The sequence below is a fragment of the Cibotium barometz genome, chromosome 41 (assembly GCF_041138505.1).
Source record: "Cibotium barometz isolate CiBa-2024 chromosome 41, ASM4113850v1, whole genome shotgun sequence".
NCBI classification, from domain to species: domain Eukaryota; kingdom Viridiplantae; phylum Streptophyta; class Polypodiopsida; order Cyatheales; family Cibotiaceae; genus Cibotium; species Cibotium barometz.
This window is the reverse complement of record NC_141086.1, coordinates 9,985,802-10,006,357: the sequence shown is the minus strand read 5'-3', so window position 1 is coordinate 10,006,357 and position 20,556 is coordinate 9,985,802. Positions and strand designations below refer to the sequence as shown.

General features: G+C 41.7%; 1 protein-coding gene across 1 annotated transcript; it reads left to right on the top strand.

Annotated features, from left to right (window-relative positions):
- The first annotated feature begins 11,929 nt into the window (after positions 1-11,929).
- Positions 11,930-15,999, top strand: LOC147614674 (disease resistance protein RPV1-like). The gene is made up of 4 exons (XM_086779949.1): positions 11,930-12,665; positions 12,760-13,870; positions 14,315-14,545; positions 14,778-15,999. Exons 1-4 carry the CDS (start codon positions 12,145-12,147, stop codon positions 15,960-15,962), a joined length of 3,048 nt encoding a protein of 1,015 aa, XP_086636075.1. The 5' UTR covers positions 11,930-12,144; the 3' UTR covers positions 15,963-15,999.
- Positions 16,000-20,556: the final 4,557 nt, after the last annotated feature.

Below are 20,556 nucleotides of genomic sequence, written 5' to 3'. Positions count from 1 at the left end.
AGAGTGTTACCATGTTACTCCAATCTTGGAACAACACCACCTTTAGCCCTATTTTTATTGTAAGCCCTCTAGATTTTTTATTTGTGTGTGTGTGTGTGTAGATGTATGTTGGAGTGTGTATTAATATGTGTATACGTGTGTGTGTGTGTGTGTATGTATAGATGTATGTGTGTACATATGTGCGTGTGTGTTTGGCAATCTTAACTATGAATAAATCATAATCAATGTCATATGATATTTCCCAATACCCAAGAACAAAAGTATGCAAGGGTCTGACATTACATAGTATTGCTTTGAATCAAATAACAAACGTACTTGAATCCAATGCCATTTTGTAGGAGATAACTATAGGATTGTCAATATCAAAATGCCATGTAAGTAAACATCAAAGGTCAGCTCACCTCACCTGCATCCATCCAATCAAAATCTCAACTAGAACTTAGAAAAAGAGCTAGGATCAATTGCAAACTTTATAAACACCGCCTTGTGGTTATCTCGACTCCTTTATAATAAACAAAGAGTCCGAGCTACTCTATGCCAATAGCTGACTTTTCGCAATGCACATGTGAAGGGTTTCAAAAACGAGAGAGCAAGCACCTGGCATACATGCCATGCAAGCACTTCATGTACATGTCGGTTCTAGGCTTAGATTCAATGGCTCATGAGTTCATGTACCAGGCAGCACTCACTAATGTGGAGTTGTTTTCGGCCCTTATTGGTAGAAGATGCAATGTGCCTGCATGAGGGACAGATGTTTTTGGTGTCACTTTTCAATGGCTGAAACATAGCACCTCGACCTATTGTGGAAATTTTTGTTGTGGGCTTCAAATTTTGTGCTGAAAAGATTATATACAAAGACTTGTTTCAAATTTTTTTGTAGTTTACGTCCTCATGTTATACAGACACATATATATGGTGGGGGTGGGTCAAAGAAAAGTTAATCAGACTAATTCTCGCGAATTGTGTAGACCTTCCCCCTGATCCAAATTCACCACTACCACCACAGAAGAAGACAAAAAAGATATTGAAAAAGAAGGGTTTGCCCACAATGTCTCCATTGAAATTTGGGACATCCACAAAGAAGAAAACATCAAAAAGTGCCAAAGAAGAAAGGAAAGGCTCAAGTGAAGCCTGTTAAAGAGGAGTCCACGTCAGCTAAAGAATCCACAAAGACCAACGAGTCACAGCCAAAGCCTAAGAAGTAGAAAAATATTGAGAATCAGAGATTTTCTTCTCACTCTTTATATCTAGCTAGCTTTGTATAGATAACCTTGATATATATATATATATATATATATATATATATATCAGATTACTGTATATTGAGTTTTGTTTTTTGTTTAACATTCATCATGTTTTCTTATATCTTAAATATAAGGTGGAATAACTGTTGAGTTCAGTTCCTTGTCTAACATTGATCACCTTGTCTTGTATCTTAAATATAACAATATTAAATCTTGAAGACAAGAGTATCTGAAATTGTCTTGTATTAAGAACTAAACTTCAAGTTTACTGGACAAACAGACATTTCATATAACTGAAAGTATTTTTAGATCTTCTTCCCAATGTAATACCATCCTTGAAGCTTGATGGTATGCTATCTAATAGAAATTCCAAGGATATTTATATATGTGCGTGTGTACACACACATATCCATGTGTTTATATATGTGTATGTATGTATCCATGTACACACACACACGTATGTATGTATTTATGTCTATCTATATGTGTTTATATATGTGTATGTATGTATCCATGTACACACACACACACGTATGTATGTATTTATTTATGTGTATGTATGTATCCATGTACACACACACACGTATGTATGTATTTATCTATATATCTATCTATGTGCATGGGATTATGTGCGAAATCCATTTTGATTCTCGGAATGAAATTCCTTCTGCCATAGTTTCAGAGTGGTCTAAAACATTTAGTGTATTCAATTTGTGTGTGTGTGTGTTTTTTTATCTATATCTATACATGTGTTTGTATATGTATATACAAACACATATATGTATATACACATGTGTACATGCATACATATATACATGTATATATGTATGTATGTATACATGTGTATATACATATACAAACACATATATAGATATAGATACATGTATATATGTATGTATGTATACACACACACACATACACACACATATATAGACATAGATATATATACATATGTATATACATACATATACATATATATCTATGTCTATGTATACCTAGGGGTTACCTTCTCTGCACAGCAACCATGCGCTTCACCATGGGTTCAGCAGCCAGAGCTAGATTGACACGAGGATATGCAGCATTGGCCAGAGACAGTGCCACCAGGCGCATTTTTAGGAGCCTCGAACGAAGGGGTGGCTATTTGACACATTAGTCACACCAGCACTGATGTATGGAGTAGCGATATGGGCGCCAGGCCTTGCTACCCCCATTGGTGGACATAGGCCCTCATGATGGCACGCATGATATGCAGCAAACCGCCAGTACCTCATGACATTATCCGAGCACAGTTTGTTGCGCCTCCTATGATGGTAGAGGCCATACCTGCTAGATAGATTCAGAGAGATGCCACAGGACAAATTGTCATACAGAGCTTTTGAGGCATCTAGACAACTGGCTGAGGCAGGAGACAGAGGATCATGGTATGCACAAGTCACACATTGGTTCTCACAGCATGGCCTAGACATGGATCATCTACCACCATTCTAGTGATAGTTGGCAGATCCTCTCCTCTCTGGGTGTCCGTACAAGCTTCCCGGCTCTATAGATGCGCTCAGCTCTACCTGTCTCCACTCTGAGGGGGTGGGAAGAAACCCGTATCTGGCCAATCGCAATTGCAACACTCAAGTAGCCCAGCTGCTGGATGAATCCATCCTCAGTGAGTGTGAGGAGGTGGTCTCTGTAAAAGTGCATCTTCGTGGGGAGCTCCGAGGGTGTGATCCATGTGCAATCTGTGTAGAGGCTAAGAAGATCTGACTCGATAACTCGGTTGGTATCCGCGTGAGACAGCCTGAAAAAAGGGGAGTCCAAACTGTACTGAAGGGGGGTAGGCAGTCCATGCAAAGCCCATATACTGAGAACCAAGTGGAAACTAGTGCATACCATACTCCAGAGTGCCCCTCAACAAGTGCTAGCTGTCTGGAGGACTTCAGGGCAAGCCTCGGGTACCTGTGGGGATCCATGTGACTGATGTGATGAAGGTATGTGTGTGGGACTGGTGGTTTGCTGCGGATCATACAGGAGAACATCATGACTTGGGGCCTACTTGGAGCCTCTCAACTCGCTGCCAATCCTCATCGGGTAAATCTGGCCCCCAGAAAGCTGCTCCATACATCAAGGCTAGTGTGACGAGGGTGTCAAAAAGTCAGCCCTTCGTCCTGGGCTCCTGGAAATATGCTTGGAAGCACTGCCGCTCAAGTAAGCTCAAGGCTACATATCCCCGCGTCACTCTGGCATGTGCTGTGGGAAGCATGGTAAAGCGTCGGCCACACTGAAAGTGACACCAAGGTAGACATAGGATGAGACAATCTCCACAAGATCTCCTCTATATGTGAAGCTCAATCTGGATGTGGCAGGGCGAGAGGTATTGAAGACCATTACCTTGGTTTTACCAAGCTTAACAGAGAGGTCCCGCTGAGTGCAAAAGTCATGTAAGGCATCCAACTGTTCGGCTAAGTCTGAGAGGAGGACGATGTCATCTGCATAAAGTAGTATGGGGATCAATATGCCTGCCAGTGTGGGACCAGCCTCGCCTAATCCATCAATGAAGCTCGAGATCTCATCAATGTTGAGGCCGAGAAGAGTGGGTGATAGAGGGCAGCCCTGTTTCACCCCAATGGTGCTGGAAATCTCCTGTGATGTCCTCCTGGGGCTCTCACTCGCGGACTCACAGAGGGCAATGATGCTCCAAACCATGTCAGTTGGGACTCTAATCTCCTATAGACGGTGTAAGAGGTGGGCTCGGGGTACAGTATCAAAAGCTTTGCGAAAATCCACAAAGCAACAGTAAATCCTCTGGTGTCGTGCTCTACCCTCCTCGATGATGGCACGAAGGGTGAAGATGTGGTCAAGGGTAGAGTAGCTCCTCCAAAAGCCAGCCTGTCCCTGAGGCTCTTCATCCCTGGCTCTTTGCAAATGAACTGAGCTCCGCCTCTAGCACTGATCCATAGAGTTTGGCCAGTGTGTGGCCAATCATGATCATCCTGTAGTTATTAGGATCAAGTGGATCTCGGATGGGGGTGATGGTGTTGGTGGACCAAGAGGGTGGAAATCCTTCACAAAGGGCTCTATTGAACATGTAGGCTAGTAGGGGCGCTAGGGTATCATGGGCATGCGCGAGATGTACTCGGTTGTGAGTCCCTCATGATCTTGGGCTCGCCCATTGCAGTCTACAAATGGCCTTGACGACCATGCCCTTTGTGAAGAAGGTGGTGGTGGGGCGGGGGTAGGGGTAGGGGTGGCTGATGGGGGATATGATAGAGGGAGCGGCATAGGAGTGCCATGTGTCTGGGTAGGTGATAGGTGTGGGAGGGCGATGTTCTCGGAGTTTCCTCCATGCCTCTGTAGTTTGGCCCTAAGATAAGTCGGTATAACTCATCCTCTTTCCGGCATAAAACTCTTGTTTCTTGCCTTGGGTGAGCCGTTGAGAAATCCGTTGCGCTTAGCGCTTCGTGATTTGCCCAATCTGTACTTCATGCTTAGGATGGGAGCGTGTGGCCCAACATTCGTCATCATACCATCAGTTATGGGGCATGGCACCCCAAGGTGGCTTGGGAGTAGGTCTGTAAGTGTTTACATTCTATTTTGCACAAGAGGAAGCATCTCCTCCAAGAAGTTGTAGGGTGATGACCATCTTTGCCATTGCCATCTAAGTCCTGCTCATCATTATCAACCCGGCTAATCTATTGGCCTAGTACTTGGCATGCTTCCATTGATCGAACAATGATAATGTGGAATCTTGATCTAACCATGAGAAAGGTGACAAGAAGGCAACATCTTTTCAAAGCAACCTGACATGGGTTGAATATTAATACCAGCAATGGTGGAGAGATGGCATTCTATATGACTGGAGAGGGGGTCAACCCTGTTAGCAATAATGCTATGTGGTAAGACTCTCCACAGTGGTTTATCTCGTAGTACAAAGGCAAAAAAAAAGAATTGCTAAAAAAAGTGGGTGCTTTCTCCAGTGTTGTGAGCAATTGAAAATTAGCTACTAGGGGGTTGCAGCCCACAACTTCTCCCTTCTTTTCCTCAAAGGAACAGGGAACACCCCTCTTTCTTCTCGTTCACAAAAATAGGAGGTTCATGTGAATCAACAAGCTATACCTACTCTTTATTGTGAGAAATGCATAGCTTCAATTTTGTTGCAAGTGGATCTTTGATACTAATTGTGGCATTCTTGCAATGTTGTCTTATATCTAGCATACACACATGCGCATACATAGAGCACACAAAAGGAAAGCAGGAGGAAGACATCTCGCAACCATAGACTCGCTACTCGGAGGCACCCTTGAGATTAGGAAAGGTAGATATGCACCACCATATCATGACTTATGAGACAAACTTGTAGTCAGAGACCACTACAACACATATCCTATTCGCCTAATGCTTTACATATATCTTTATGTCTATGTATTTGGGACCAACTCGATTAGTAATGTTTAATCTCCTCAATCCCCCGTCTACTTTCATGGTATTAGATTCATGGTTTCCTCGCTTTATCCTTAGTGTTGTGGAAAAATAAAAGGAGACCAGGCTATTCCTCTCCTCTCCGGGTGAATATTTTTCCTCTACTTTTATTGTGGCTAGCGCATCTCCTCCCTGCATATGCGATTATCTCAATTGACTCAAAGATAATCTCAAATTTTGACTTTTGTGAAGATGATGCAATGCAACTTATCAATTTCTTTGCAAAAGATCACCACAAATCCTATATTTGGAGCTGTGCATGCCCTTGGGCTTGATCGATGTGCAACAATTTAGTGCTCTAGATTGCACTATATACCTATTATAATTGACAAAGGCCCTTTTAATCCTCCACCCCAACACAATTTCGAGGATGCCCAACATGCAACTTGCTTGTTGCTAACTCTTGTAATTCTTGGAACCCCACTTTTGATATGTCCTAATTAGGCACAAATCGCCACGAAGACTTGAATTTTGATGCAACCCTCCTAGCCCCCAATTTTGGTGCCTCCCTTGCCCCCCTCGATGGGCTCTTATGTGCCCAACTAAGACTGCTTTCTCGAGCTTCCAAATATGCGATCTCCTTCACCCAAGTCAATCCCAGTTTGCCCACTCACCTTGATGCTATAGGAAATGAAGGTTTGGTAGAATAGTAGATAGGAAGCAGGTTATGGAGGGTCGAATATCTCCACCACATTAATGTGTGTGCACAGAGAGAGAGAGAGAGAGAGAGAGAGAGAGAGAGAGAGAGTAGATTGCACGACTCAAGGTTGATTGTATTGATATTATAAGCCTACAACAGCTACATGCTTTTATAGGCTAGTAGCGAGTGCTCATCATGAAAAACTACTTTCTGAAGCAATGGAAAAACTGCCTATTGAAAAATATATCCAGGATATTTGAGATTCTTTTGAAAAAGGACATCATAGAATTCTATTCAATTTTCATGAAGATAAAACACTTTTTTAATTCTCTTTTTAAACTAGAAATCCAAATATGCAATAAACTATTTGAGTAAAAATACTGGAGTGATATACCTCTGTACATGAGAAAAACCTACAAATAATAATAATGAGGTTTATCCATTTTTATACAAAAATTAAAGAATATATCATTAAATTCAAAGTATTAGTAGTTTTTTAGTCCTTTAGAACCTCTACCCTTGAGATAAAGCAATGATTGACTAAGTCTTACTACCACTGGAAGAAATTTAAACGGCATTGCGAAGTTTAAACGCACACACATCATGAGAAAAAGCTATCAGGAAAGCAACAACACTGACGGGGACATCTTGCTTGACTCGAAGAAATTACCTGGAAGTAGCCAATCTCTTCTAATGGAGACGAGAGGCTGACATAGCGCTAAGAGAGAGAAGTAGAGGAAGAGAAACGTAGTGGGGGGAGAGAGGGAGAGAGAGAGAGAGAGACAAACACACACACAGAGATGTTCAAGCAGTCTCTCGGCAAGGATGATGACGATCTTGATCTCGAGGCAGGAATGAACAAGCGACCCCGCCTGAGCAGCGAAGTGAGTCCGCGTGCAGTGTTTATCAGCCACATCATGGGATTCACATGAAAGCGTAGATTTGCAAATACACTTTACTATTTCCTGAAAAGCCGTGGGATCAAACCAATAATGCTATGTGGTAAGACTCTCCACAGTGGTTTATCTCGGTTTTTTTTAAAAAAAAAAGCATAAGCATAAGTGGGTGCTTTTCTCTAGTGTTGTGAGCAATTGAAAATTAGCTACTAGGGGGGTGCAGCCCGCAGCTTCTCCCTTCTTCTCCTCAAAGGAACACAGGGAACACCCCTCTTTCTTCTCCTTCACAAAAATAGGAGGTTCATGTGAATCAACAAGATATACCTACTCTTTATTGTGAGAAATGCATATCTTCAATTTTGTTGCAAGTGGATCTTTGATACTAATTGTGGCATTCTTGCAATGTTGTCTCATATCTAGCATACACACATGTGCACGCATAGAGCACACAAAAGGAAAGCAGGAGGAAGACATCTCCCACCATAGACTCGCTAGGCACCCTTGAGATTAGGAAAGGTAGATATGCACCACCATATCATGACTTATAAGACAAACTTGTAGTTAGACCACTACAATACATATCCTATTCGCCTAATGCTCTACATATATCTCTATGTCTATGTATTTGGGACCAACTCGATTAGTAATGTTTAATCTCCTCAATCCCCCATCTACTTTCATGGTATTAGATTCATGGTTTCCTCGCTCTTTATCCCCTAAGTGTTGTGGGAAAATAAAAGGAGACCAGGCTATTCCTCTCCCGACTTTTGTAAAGATGATGCAATGCAACTTATCAATTTCTTTGCAAAAGATCACCACAAACCTTGTATTTAGAGCTGTGCATGCCCTTGGGCTTGATCGATGTGCAGCAATTTAGTGCTCTAGATTGCATAAGCTCCTATGTACCTATTGTAATTGACAAAGGCCCTTTTAATCCTCTACCCCAACATAAATTCGAGGATGCCCAACATGCAACTTGCTTTAGGCACAAATCGCCAAAACGAAGACCTGAATTTTGATATAACCCTCCTAGCCCCCAATTTTGGTGCCTCCCTTGCCCCCCTCGATGGGCTCTTATGTGCCCAACTAAGACTGGTTTCTCGGGCTTCCAAATATGCGAGCTCCTTCACCAAAGTCAATCCCAGTTTGCCCACTCACCTTGATGCTATAGGAAATGAAGGTTTGGTAGCATAGTAGATAGGAAGTAGGTTATGGAGGGTCGAATATCTCCATCACGTTAATGTGTGTGCACAGAGAGAGAGAGAGAGAGTAGATTGCACGACTCAAGGTATTGATATTATAAGCCTACAACAGCTAGATTGCACGACTCAAGGTTGATTGTATTGATATTATAAGCCTACAACAGCTACATGCTTTTATAGGCTAGTAGAGCGAGTGCTCATCACGAAAAACTACTTTCTGAAGCAATGGAAAACACCACAGAATTCTGTTCAATTTTCATAAAGACAAAACACTTTTTTAAATATATTTTTAAACTAGAAATCCACATATGCAATAAACTATATGAGTAAAAATACTGCAGTGATATACTTCTGTACTACATGAGAGAAACCTCTCCGAATATTAACGAGGTTTATCCATTTTTGTACAGAAATTAAAGAATATAATTTTTACATATCATTAAATTCAAAGTACTAATAAATTTTTCGTCCTTTAGAACTACCTACAACTCCACCCTTGAAGCTGGATATTGGCTTTGAAAAATTACACTAACTGCTAGTTTTTGGTGAGCAGTGCCACACAGCCAGTAACCTTATCTTTTAGAGATAAAAGCAATGATCCTTATGTTTTAGAGATAAAAGCAGTTTAAACGCGCCTTCACACACACACTGACTGGGACATCTGGGACATCTTGCTTGACTCGAAGTTTTAAAAGTCCGTCTCTTCTAATGGAGAGAGAGCGAGAGAGAGAGAGAGACACACACACACACACACACACATGTTCAGGCATGAACAGAGAAGCGACTCCGCGCCCTATTGCTTATCTACCTTTGTATTCGTCTATCGGGGCACCCATGCGGTGTTTATCAGCCATCGTGGGATTCACATGATGTTTTCTTTGGGAGCATGACCATCATGCCATCAGTGTATTTTACTTGCCTGACTTGATGCTTCAATAGCAGTAGGTGAGAGTCGCCATTTCTCACACATGTCAAGGTGTTTTGTCGTTTTTTCTTGTTGCACAAGTTTCTTTGTGTGCTTCTGCAAACTTTGCTTTAAGTGAAAAAGACAAGATCTTTCACAACCCTTTGATACATTATATGGTCCCCCATTATACACTACTCTACTGGCTATCCAATTGGCACTTGCTTCATCTGCCATGAATCCTGCAAAGCCAGCTGGTGGATAACCTTGTTCTCTTATCACATTATTAAGATTATTCCAAAACAGTATTTGAGAGTCACACCCTCCTCTTTTGTCTCACATATAACAATCTCACTATGAACCCTTTCAAGCTTAACAACAATAAAATCCAACAATCAATGCACTATGAAATTAGCAACCATCTAAAGTATGTGTTCCTTTTACGATAGAGACATGTTGTAAATAACTCACCTTGGATCGTAAACTGAACAAGACATTGTTGCCCATCCATCAATTCTATGGGTGTAATCAAAATGTACCCAAACTTTACATAGATCTCCATGTTTTGATTGGCGTATTCAGTTTACCAAGTCCATACTTGAACCTGGTCCTTTAGTGGACATCTTGAAGAGAAAGCATTTCTCTTTAGTCCCACCTTGCCATGGGAAGTGACAATTATGGAAAATGGAAACACTTATTTTATTTAGAGATAAAGCAATGATCCTTATGTTTTAGAGATAAAAGCAATGATTGAGTAAGTCTTACTACCACTCGAAGAAACCATGGTGAAATTTAAACGCCGGAGGTTTTGCTTGACTCGAAGAAAGCATTGCGAAGTTGCCTGAGGTTTTGCTTGACTCGAAGAAACCATTGCGAAGTCTAAACGCGCCTTCACACACACACTGACTGGGACATGTTGCTAAGAGAGAGAAGCAGAGGAAGAGAAACGTAGTGGGGGGAGAGAGAGAGAGAGAGAGAGAGAGAGAGATGTTCAGGCAGTCTCTTGTGAGGGACGATGACGATGATTTTAGTCTCGATCTCGGGGCAGGAATGAACAAGCGGCCCCGCCTGAGCAGAGAAGCGACTCATCAGCCTTTGCATCCGTCTATCGGCACCCATGCGGTGTTTATCAGCCATCGTGGGATTCGCATGAAATTAATCACATTGAATATATGAATTAATCACATCTATAATACATGCATCATATAATGATATCTTCCTTTTGCCTCCTTCTCCAACCAACTAGCTTGCATGGATGCTCTCAGACAAGTTTGTGTTAGGGATATGACCTACTCCCATGTACACATGTTCTCCTACTACACATCCATATGTCTGAAAGCTTACCTTAAATAAACAACTTTTGTAGCACTCTGAGATAAATAAAAAACAAATACCAAAAAAATTTCTCAAGAACATCAAAGAAACTTACGTCAATTTTTTGTCGTGCCCAATGAGCGATTTTGTGCTCCCACCACCTAAACAATCTTTCCAAAGCTTTGATGTTTCCTTTGGGAGCATGACCATCATGCCATCAGTGTATTTTACTTGCCTGACTTGATGCTTCAATAGGAGTAGGTGAGAGTCGCCATTTCTCACACATGTCAAGGTGTTTGGTCCTTTTTTCTTGTTGCACAAGTTTCTTTGTGTGCTTCTCCAAACTTTGCTTTAAGTGAAAAAGACAAGATCTTTCATAACCCTTTGATACATTATATGGTCCCCCATTATAAACTACTCTACTGGCTATCCAACTGGCACTTGCTTCATCTGCCATGAATCCTGCAAAGCCAGCTGGTGGATAACCTTGTTCTCTTATCACATTATTAAGATTATTCCAAAACAGTATTTGAGAGTCACACCCTCCTCTTTTGTCTCGCATATAACAATCACTATTAACCCTTTCAAGCTTAACAATAAAATCCAACAATCAATGCACTATGAAATTAGCAACCATCTAAAGCATGTGTTCCTTTTACGATAGAGACATGTTGTAAATAACTCTTCTTGGATCGTAAACTGAACAAGACATTGTTGCCCATCCATCAATTCTATGGGTGTAATCAAAATGTACCCAAACTTTACATAGATCTCCATGTTTTGATTGGCGTATTCAGTTTACCAAGTCCATACTTGAACCTGGACCTTTAGTGGACATCTTGAAGTTAAAGCATTTCTCTTTAGTCCCACCTTGCCATGGGAAGTGACAATTATGGAAAATGGAAACATGTATTTTATTTAGAGATAAAGCAATGATCCTTATGTTTTAGAGATAAAAGCAATGATCCTTATGATTGAGTACCACTAGAAGAAACCATGGTGAAATTAAACCGGGGAGGTTTTGCTTGACTCGAGGAAAGCATTGCGAAAGAAGTTGCCTGAGGTTTTGCTTGACTCGAAGAAACCATTGCGAAGTTTAAACGCACACACTGACTGGGACATCTTGCTTGACTCGAGGAAATTACCTGGAAGTAGCCTGGATTGCGAAGTTTAAACGCGCCTTCACACAACACTGACTGGCTTGCTTGACTCGAAGAAATTACCTACCTGGAAGTAGCCTGGATTGCGAAGTTTTAAGAGCCGAGACGAGAGCGCTAAGAGAGAGAAGCAGAGAAAGAGAAACGTAGTGGGGGGGTAGAGAGAGAGACAGAGAGAGAGAGATGTTGAGGCAGTCTCTTGTCAGGGACGATGACGATGATTTTAGTCTCGATCTGAGCAGAGAAGCGACTCATCTGCCTTTGCATTCGTCTGTCGGCACCCATGCGAGAGAGACACACACACACACAGATGTTCAGGCATGAACAGAGAAGCGACTCCGCGCCCTGTTGCTCATCAGCCTTTGCATTCGTCTGTCGGCACCCATGCGGTGTTTATCAGCCATCGTGGGATTCGCATGAAGCGTGGATTCGCAAATACACTTTACTATGTCCTGAAAATCCGTGGGATCAAAGCATTTCTGGACATGGAGGAGCTCCCTGAAGGAGACGATGTTCGCCCTTTCATGCTGGAAGCTGCCCAAAAAGCAATCATTCAAGTGCCCATCTTTTCAAGCACTTACGCAGAGTCTCGGTGGTGTCTGGATGAACTTGTGGAGATGTTGAAGAGCACCAAGAGCTCTAGTAAAGCCAAGCTATTTCCGATCTTCTATGACGACGTGAAGCCAGAAGACCTAAGAAACAAGAATGACGGGCCGTTTGCAAAAGCGATCGAGGACCATCGAAGACAAGGCAAGCACAACGAAAGCACGATCAAAGGGTGGGAAGATGCTCTGTGTGATGCCTCATGGCTCGAGGGCTTCCGCCTGGAGACCTTTAACAAGTACCAAACTACTTTTGATTTGCAACCGTTTTTTGTAGAGTTAATCTTCTCACTTATATCACTAATCTATGCGATATTATCTAATTATGTGCAGATGTGAAGGACGGTTGCTGGAAGCTCTCGTAGAGAGGATAGCACAGGAGATTCAGGGCAGGATTCCCATGGAGGATGACCTCAAAGCAGTTGGTTTGGTGGAGAGGGTCCATGATGTGCTCGAGCTGTTTCATTTGAAAGAAAAGGGAAGTGTGTACTTTGTGCTGCTTTGGGGCATGGGTGGCATTGGCAAGACCACTCTTGCTCGCGCTATTTACAGGAGACTTGGAAAGGAGTTTCAAGCAGCAAGCTTTGTGGAAACTTGTCAGGATAAGACACTGAGTCAATTACAGAATCAGCTCCTCGAAGATTTGCTGCATGAAAAGAAGTTCCAAGGGGACGATGTGGGAAAGAAGAAAGGGCATTTAAAAGCTGGATTAAGGGGGAAGGAGGTCCTGATCATATTGGATGATCCAGAGAACTTTGAATCCATCGAGGAAATCATAGATCTGGCATCCCTTCAGCCGGGAAGTCGAATGCTTGTAACATCCAGGAACCAAACAGTATTTCCTCACGGCGGCAATGATTTCTCTGATGTCATCAGGGGTGAACGCTACGAGGTACAAGGCATGGACCGTGATGAGTCCTTGCAACTTTTGTGTCTGAACGCTTTCAAGAAGCCTTCGCCAGATCTAGGTTTTGAAAAGCTAGCAGAGAAAGTAAGTGAAGCATGCGCTGGTCTTCCCCTTTCGCTGGAGGTGCTTGGTAGGCATCTTAGGGTGAGGAAGGAAAAGAAATTCTGGGAAGAAGCAATCAAGACTTTAAGTAGTAGCGCTACTTCAACGTTCAAACGCATAGAGACTTGTTTGAAGGTTAGCTATGAGGCTCTTAGTAAGCATGAGCAGGAAATGTTTCTAGATGTGGCTTGCTTCTTGATTGGTGAAGGCAGGCAGAGTGCCGAATACTTTTGGGAAAGCGATGATTTGGTAGAGGGGTGGATAAGTGGTCTAGAGAGCTTGGTAGACCTCTGTCTAGTGAAGGTGGATGAAAATGAGTGCCTGACAATGCACGATCACTTGAGGGATTTGGGGAGAGGCATTGTCAAACAGTCGGGCAAGTGGAGTAGGGTGTGGGATGATACCGACTTGACGCAAGTGCTGCGAAGTAAGCAGGTGCATATCCACTTCTCTATTTACTTCTCTGTTTTCAGCACACATTTATGTATGCAAACAATGCTGTGGGAAGCAAAGACAATACAAAAATGAAAGACTACAAAGATTCAAATTAGTTGTTGCGAATGCCCAGAAAGCAACTTGTTCCACTGTTCATCCTTAACTTTTTACTAGAGAAACTCTTTTGATTGGTCGCTTTTCCTTTTTTCCATCTTTGCACTTGCACTTGTTGTTTTGAAGCTTTTTTTTGGTGTGGAGGGTGGGTGGCTCTATTGCAGGAGCATAATGAAGATGCTTGTTACAGATCTACATTCACTAATGTAGTTCCCATCGACTCCATAACCCAGACACTCATTAAATATATGGATACTGCCCAAACATTGTAAGATCTACATGACTGATAAAACACGATCCATGCAATAATGGTTTGGTTTATGGTTGCAGGGTCTTGATCAAATCCGTGGGCTTGCCACTTACCGAAAAAACTTGAATGCGAGTTTGCTTTCCCAAATGCAATCTTTACGATTGCTTTTTCTGCATGGAACATATCTGGAGGGTGATGATGAGGGGCTTAAAGCATTGGAAATAAGGTGGTTGAAATGGGCTCCTTCTAAAGAATTATTAGACCTGGAGTTTCTTACTGTGTTGGAATTCCGGTACACTATGAACTTTAAGGTATATAGTCATTATTATTATTTTTAAATGTTTGATTTGATCTTCAAACTTTTGTAATTTCATGAGATCTGACTTTAAAAAGTGAACTTTAATTTTACAAGAGAGAATTCAATTTAAGAAATCCATGATTGCACACTGACTTCCTTTGAGCAGCTGAAAATTTGATAATGTTAGAAGACTCTGGTCTTTTAAAAGTTTAGATGTTCTGAACTTTGATTCATGTACTTTACAGATGAAACTTCCTTCTTCCTTCGGGCAGCTGAAAAAGCTTCAGAAGCTTGACATGGATGAGTTCTCTGAGCTGCAGGAGCTACCGGAAGATTTTGGGTCTCTTGAAAGTCTAGAAGAGTTTTGTGGAAGGAGCTCAGCCATCACGAAGCTTCCTTCTTCCTTCGGGCAGCTGAAAAAGCTACGGAAGCTTGACATGGATGAGTGCTCTGAGCTGCAGGAGCTACCGGAAGATTTTGGGTCTCTTGAAAGTCTAGAAGAGTTTTGTGGAAGGGGCTCAGCCATCACGAAGCTTCCTGCTTCCTTCGGGCAGCTGAAAAAGCTACAGAAACTTGACATGGATGAGTGCTCTCAGCTGCAGGAGCTACCGGAAGATTTTGGGTCTCTTGAAAGTCTAGAAGAGTTTTGTGGAAGGGGCTCAGCCATCATGAAACTTCCTTCTTCCTTCGGGCAGCTGAAAAAGCTACGGAAGCTTGAGATGCATGATTCCTCTAAGCTGGAGGAGCTACCGGAAGCTTTTGGGTCTCTTGAAAGTCTAGAAGAGTTTTGTGCAGGGGGCTCAGCCATCACGAAGCTTCCTGCTTCCTTCGGGCAGCTGAAAAAGCTACGGAAGCTTGACATGGATGAGTGCTCTGAGCTGCAGGAGCTACCGGAAGATTTTGGGTCTCTTGAAAGTCTAGAAGAGTTTTGTGGAAGGGGCTTAGCCATCACGAAGCTTCCTGCTTCCTTCGGGCAGCTGAAAAAGCTACGGAAGCTTTCCATGCATGGGTGCTCTCAGCTACAGGAGCTACCGGAAGATTTTGGGTCTCTTGAAAGTCTAGAAACGTTTTGTGCATGGAGCTCAGCCATCGTGAAGCTTCCTTCTTCCTTTGGGCAGCTGAAAAAGCTACAGAAGCTTAACATGGATTGGTGCTCTCAGCTGCAGGAGCTACCGGAAGAGTTTGGGTCTCTTGAAAGTCTAGAAGTGTTTTGTGGAAGCGGCTCAGCCATCACGAAGCTTCCTTCTTCTTTCGGGCAGCTGAAAAAGCTATGGAAGCTTGACATGGATGGGTGCTCTGAGCTGCAGGAGCTACCGGAAGAGTTTGGGTCTCTTGAAAGTCTAGAAGAGTTTTATGCATGGCGCTCAGCCATCACGGAGCTTCCTGCTTCCTTCGGGCAGCTGAAAAAGCTACGGGAGTTTTACATATAGTACTATAAAAAGATATAAATCATTATATACCTTTCTACATATTGATTTGCTTATAACATTTTGTTGAATTTTTGTTCTTTGTTATAAAAATATTTATGTTTTACAAATTTATATGATAAATTTTTTACACATAAATTTTTACTATAAATTTTTTGTTCTTTATTATAAAAATATTTATGTTTGATAAATTTATGTGATAAATTTTTATTGGATGTTTTTGTGGACTTCATTTGGAGTATTTTGTTAGTTTTTCTAGCGCCACACGTAGCGGTGCTTTTAGTGGTGCTTATAACGATGAAACGTAAAACACCGTTAAATCGGTAAAAAGCGTCATTAATTCCTTATCTTGTTATAGTGAATATTATCACTCGTCGATTCCAAGTTAAGCAGCAAGTGGATAAGCCGGCTAAGAAGTGTGGCCGAAGAAGAAAAGCTAAAAAGATTGGGAATGGAGATCACCAAGTGAGTATTTAGGATGGCTCTGATCTAGATATAGTGGAAGCTGCTTCAATTGAATCTAGTTATGAGGATAGATCAAAATATCAAATAAAAAAGAAAAGTGATGTGCCTTGTACTCCCAAGGGGATGAGAAATATCCGAATGCTGAAATAGAGAGAGAGAGAGAGAGAGAGAGAGAGAGGTATTAACGTCAGTAGAATACATCACGAGGGCATCTACGACCAATGGTGGGACTTGAACTCGGGTGGATCATGGTCTTTATAAGGGCTCTTGTACTAGCCAATTTGCCCCACTTGTGGGTGGCAGAAAGGTAGTACGAGAGTCCTCTTTTATTACACACACACACACACACACACACACACACACACACTATGGGAGAGAGAGGTATTAATGTCGATAGAATACAACACGAGGTCATATATGACCAACGGTGGGACTTGAACTTGGGTGGATCATTTGCCAAGGCCTTGGTTTAGCAGTGCTAAGAGGAAGTGAAAAAATCCAAACAAACCCAAATAAGGTCTTCTAATACAATCTCTCCCACACGAGGAAGGATATTGTCAGACGAACTCGATATTGTAGAGCCAGTAAGGGAAGGAACAAACAAAGAAGTGATGAATCGAATCCTACCCTTGCTTCTTTGACACGATGGATCAAGTAGACATTGTTCCTTAAGAACCTTTGTTGTCATGTTCTAGTAATCAAGGAGTACACTTTTCTCTCATTCACCTGAAGATGAGGAAGGACTAATGTTCATCCTTTCTATAATGATTGAAGTACCTTTAGAATCATGCCTCAAGAGAAAGTGTCTTGGTCTCAAGGATTGGGTAGAAAGAGGAATCATTGCATCTCTTGACCTTGTGAAAGTGACTCGCCTTTTACATTGAAGAAATAAATCAATCCAAAAGAGCAAGAAAAGAACTGTGAGATTCCAATGAGCAAAATGGGACACTACTATGAAAGTGATGACACTAATGCAACTATTCTGGTTACCCCTAAAGGTAGTCAAGTGACGGGGCCATATTAAATGATGCAGCAATCATGGGAAAAACTGTCATTGGAAAGGAAGGATCCAATTGTGAGAACATGGTAGATGAAACTAAGACGAGACCAATGGGTGTATTGAGAAATGACAAACTCACGGTCTTTTCATATACATTTCTCCATACTATGGTCGTTATGAATGTTCTATGAGGGATGCCTCATTACTCCATGATTGGTCTAGTAACCACATATACTTGCAAAAGGATTCACCTACCTTGAAAGTAAACCTACAAACTTGGGAGACACATCCCAAGAGAGGCGACTGTTTGGAGATTACTAGAACACCACTACTCGAATAACCCCCCCTGCAACTTTGCAACTTAGAGGTGCAAACCCAATGTCCCTAGAAGATAGATGTATGTCCCATTACCAGAATTAGTGTTCTGTGAAAATTGGACATTTCACATTTTAGCACAACAACTGGTGTACCCAAGAGAAAGGGAACTAACTACAAGGAACATTAGTTAAAGGGTCAACCCTAAACAAAATCAATACCAAAACTAGAGTAGAAGATGAGATGTATGCCCCATTACAAAAACTAGAGTTATGAGAAAATTGGATGCACATTTTAGCACAACGATTGATGTACCCAAGAGAAAAGGAACTAACTACAAGGAACATTAGTTAAAGGATTGCGAGAAACATGGATCAAGTCTAGGCTAGGTTAAGGAGGATTAAAGCAAATGCTAAACATGATTAAAAGAGCATGAATGAGAATGAAAAATAACTAAAATAGATAAACAAGATATATAACCAAATGGACTTACTTGATATTGCTTGAGATGAGTGGATTATGTGTGAATCCCTTTTATAGGAGTTGGGTACAATCCTTGAACTAAAGTGGGATGAACCTAGCTTGTCCATATGGTAGCTTGCTAGGCTTGTACTTCATTTGGAATACTCATACTCACTCTGTACCAATTGCTATGCTCAGTGGCACCACATTTCTCAACACCCCCCCTTGGTGCCGTGTTTTATAGGCTACTGTAAGGTGGTCAGATGTGAGGTTTACAAATACTTCACCCTCTCTTAATGTAAGTTGTAGGTGGATTGACATTTGGACTTGGACATGGAACATCTGTCTCTCTGGGAGCTTGATTAGCTACTCTTAGGTGGTCAGCAGTGTTTACATTTGCATCACTTTCCCTAGGTGTTTTTTGGCTACTATTAGGTGGTAAAGCGTGAATACAAACACATACATTTTGCCTACTCATTTGGTGGCTTACAACATATGGATTGATGAGGTTGGGGTACTGGTTTGTAGTCCCTTTGTTGCTTAGTGCTACTGCTTGCTTGAGATTTTTTGCTTTTGCTTGATTAAGATCCCTACTTCATGCTTCATGTTGTCGATGTCATGACCACCTTTTTCTTCTTCATGTTATTGGATGCTTCTTAGCTCTTGGCCTTTGCTATTTGGCTTGACTCTTGGCTCTTTGATAGGTTCTTTGATGTGGACTAGATGTGGACTAGATGCTCTTTGTTGCATAATGATTTATACTTGATCTTCTTATGTGCCTTTGATGCATTATGTATGGATGCCGTGCTTTCTAAACATGATTAAAAGAGCATAAACAGGAATGAAAAATAACTAAAAGAGATAAACAAGATATGCAACCAAGTGGACTTACTTGATGTTGCTTGAGATGAGTGGATTGTGTGTTACATTTGCTTGTTGGAAGTGACTCCCTTTTATAAGAGTTGGGTACAATCCTTGAACTCATCTGGGATAAACCTAGCTTGCCCATGTGGCAACTTGCTAGCTTCGGGTACCATGGGGATGGTGTGGTGTACAACCTCTACAAGAACTCCCTTCATATCATGGTATGTCCATACAAAGCAATCCCTATAATCCTTGAGGAGAGCTACAAGTTTAGCCTCCTTGGCCTTATTTAAGTCCTTATTTCTCATGGTTCGGCCAAATCTACTTCCTTGACCTCTAAAAGCCCATCATAGACTCCTCCACTCTGACTTATGGGGTTACGTTTGAGATTATTAAACACTAACTTGCATTCCCGTATGGTGTATGATTTGCAATGCTCAGGTACTGGTGCAAATCATGCTCATTTTCCTTTCCTTCATCAGCTGCTTTAGCTACAGCCTTAGCCTCTCATTCCTTCTGTGCTAGTTCACGATTTTGTTTCCTTCTAGGTGAGCGACTCTATTTTGGTTCATGAGATACTTCCACCTTTTCTATATCAATTGGGGGTGGTCTACAATAGTTGAGGTTTTGTAACTCCTCCTCCAATCGTCTATAAACTTTCGGATGTAAGTCAAATGCACCCATGTACTGGAGCCATTGGACAGTAGTTGTTCTTTCTTGTAGCCTTTTATGATGATTCACTGAATAGTGTTTACATCTCCGCCATCTCCTTGCCGTCTTGATGAACTTCATCCCTTTCTTCAAATTGGGAATCTGTTTTAGATTCGGAGCTACTCCCTGTAGTTTCTTTGGATGTTATGGGCTTTGTTTTTCTTTTGGTGATTGAGGAGCTGGTGTCACTTTCAATCTCCGTTTCAGACCCCTCACCACTATTGGTGCTTGAGCTTGAGTCATCACATGTGAACTCAAGTTCACTATAACCAATCCCCTCGGGTATCATAAGGTAGAGTACGAACCATTCTCGGAGGGGCACGACCTTAGGGAGTTCCTCACCACTAGGTGTAACCCATGTAGATCCTCTAGCTCCCCAGTTATCGATTGTAGCCAACATATGTATCCAGTTTAGATCATGTTCATGCTCAATAGCTTATATTTTAGCATCGTTATAGGGTGGCTTCTTCCCTACATCAGTCTCTTCTTTGCAAGTATAGCAGTATTGTAATGGGACTGAATAAGTGGTGGTGTCTAAACGGTTTTCAAAAAGTCCTCCACTACCCATAGGATGTACGCGGCCAGTCACAAGATCAACCTTGATAATGGAATCATCAAATTGGAGGTAGACATGGTTTTTAGACTAGTCATGTACCATCTTTTCTTCTCTCATGAACGTGCATCCTAAGATCATTTTATATGATTCTTGTTGTTTGGAAGAGTCCATAATAATGAAGGTATGTTTAACTTGATATATTTGAAAACCTTGATTTTTAATTC

Bases quoted from the DNA above. Each gene is read 5' to 3' on its own strand.
- LOC147614674 (XM_086779949.1), top strand. From the start codon at position 12,145: ATGAACAGAGAAGCGACTCCGCGCCCTGTTGCTCATCAGCCTTTGCAT. The intron at 12,666-12,759 runs GTACCAAACTAC...AATTATGTGCAG, and splicing joins CGCCTGGAGACCTTTAACAA to ATGTGAAGGACGGTTGCTGG. The intron at 13,871-14,314 runs GTGCATATCCAC...TTATGGTTGCAG, and splicing joins AAGTGCTGCGAAGTAAGCAG to GGTCTTGATCAAATCCGTGG.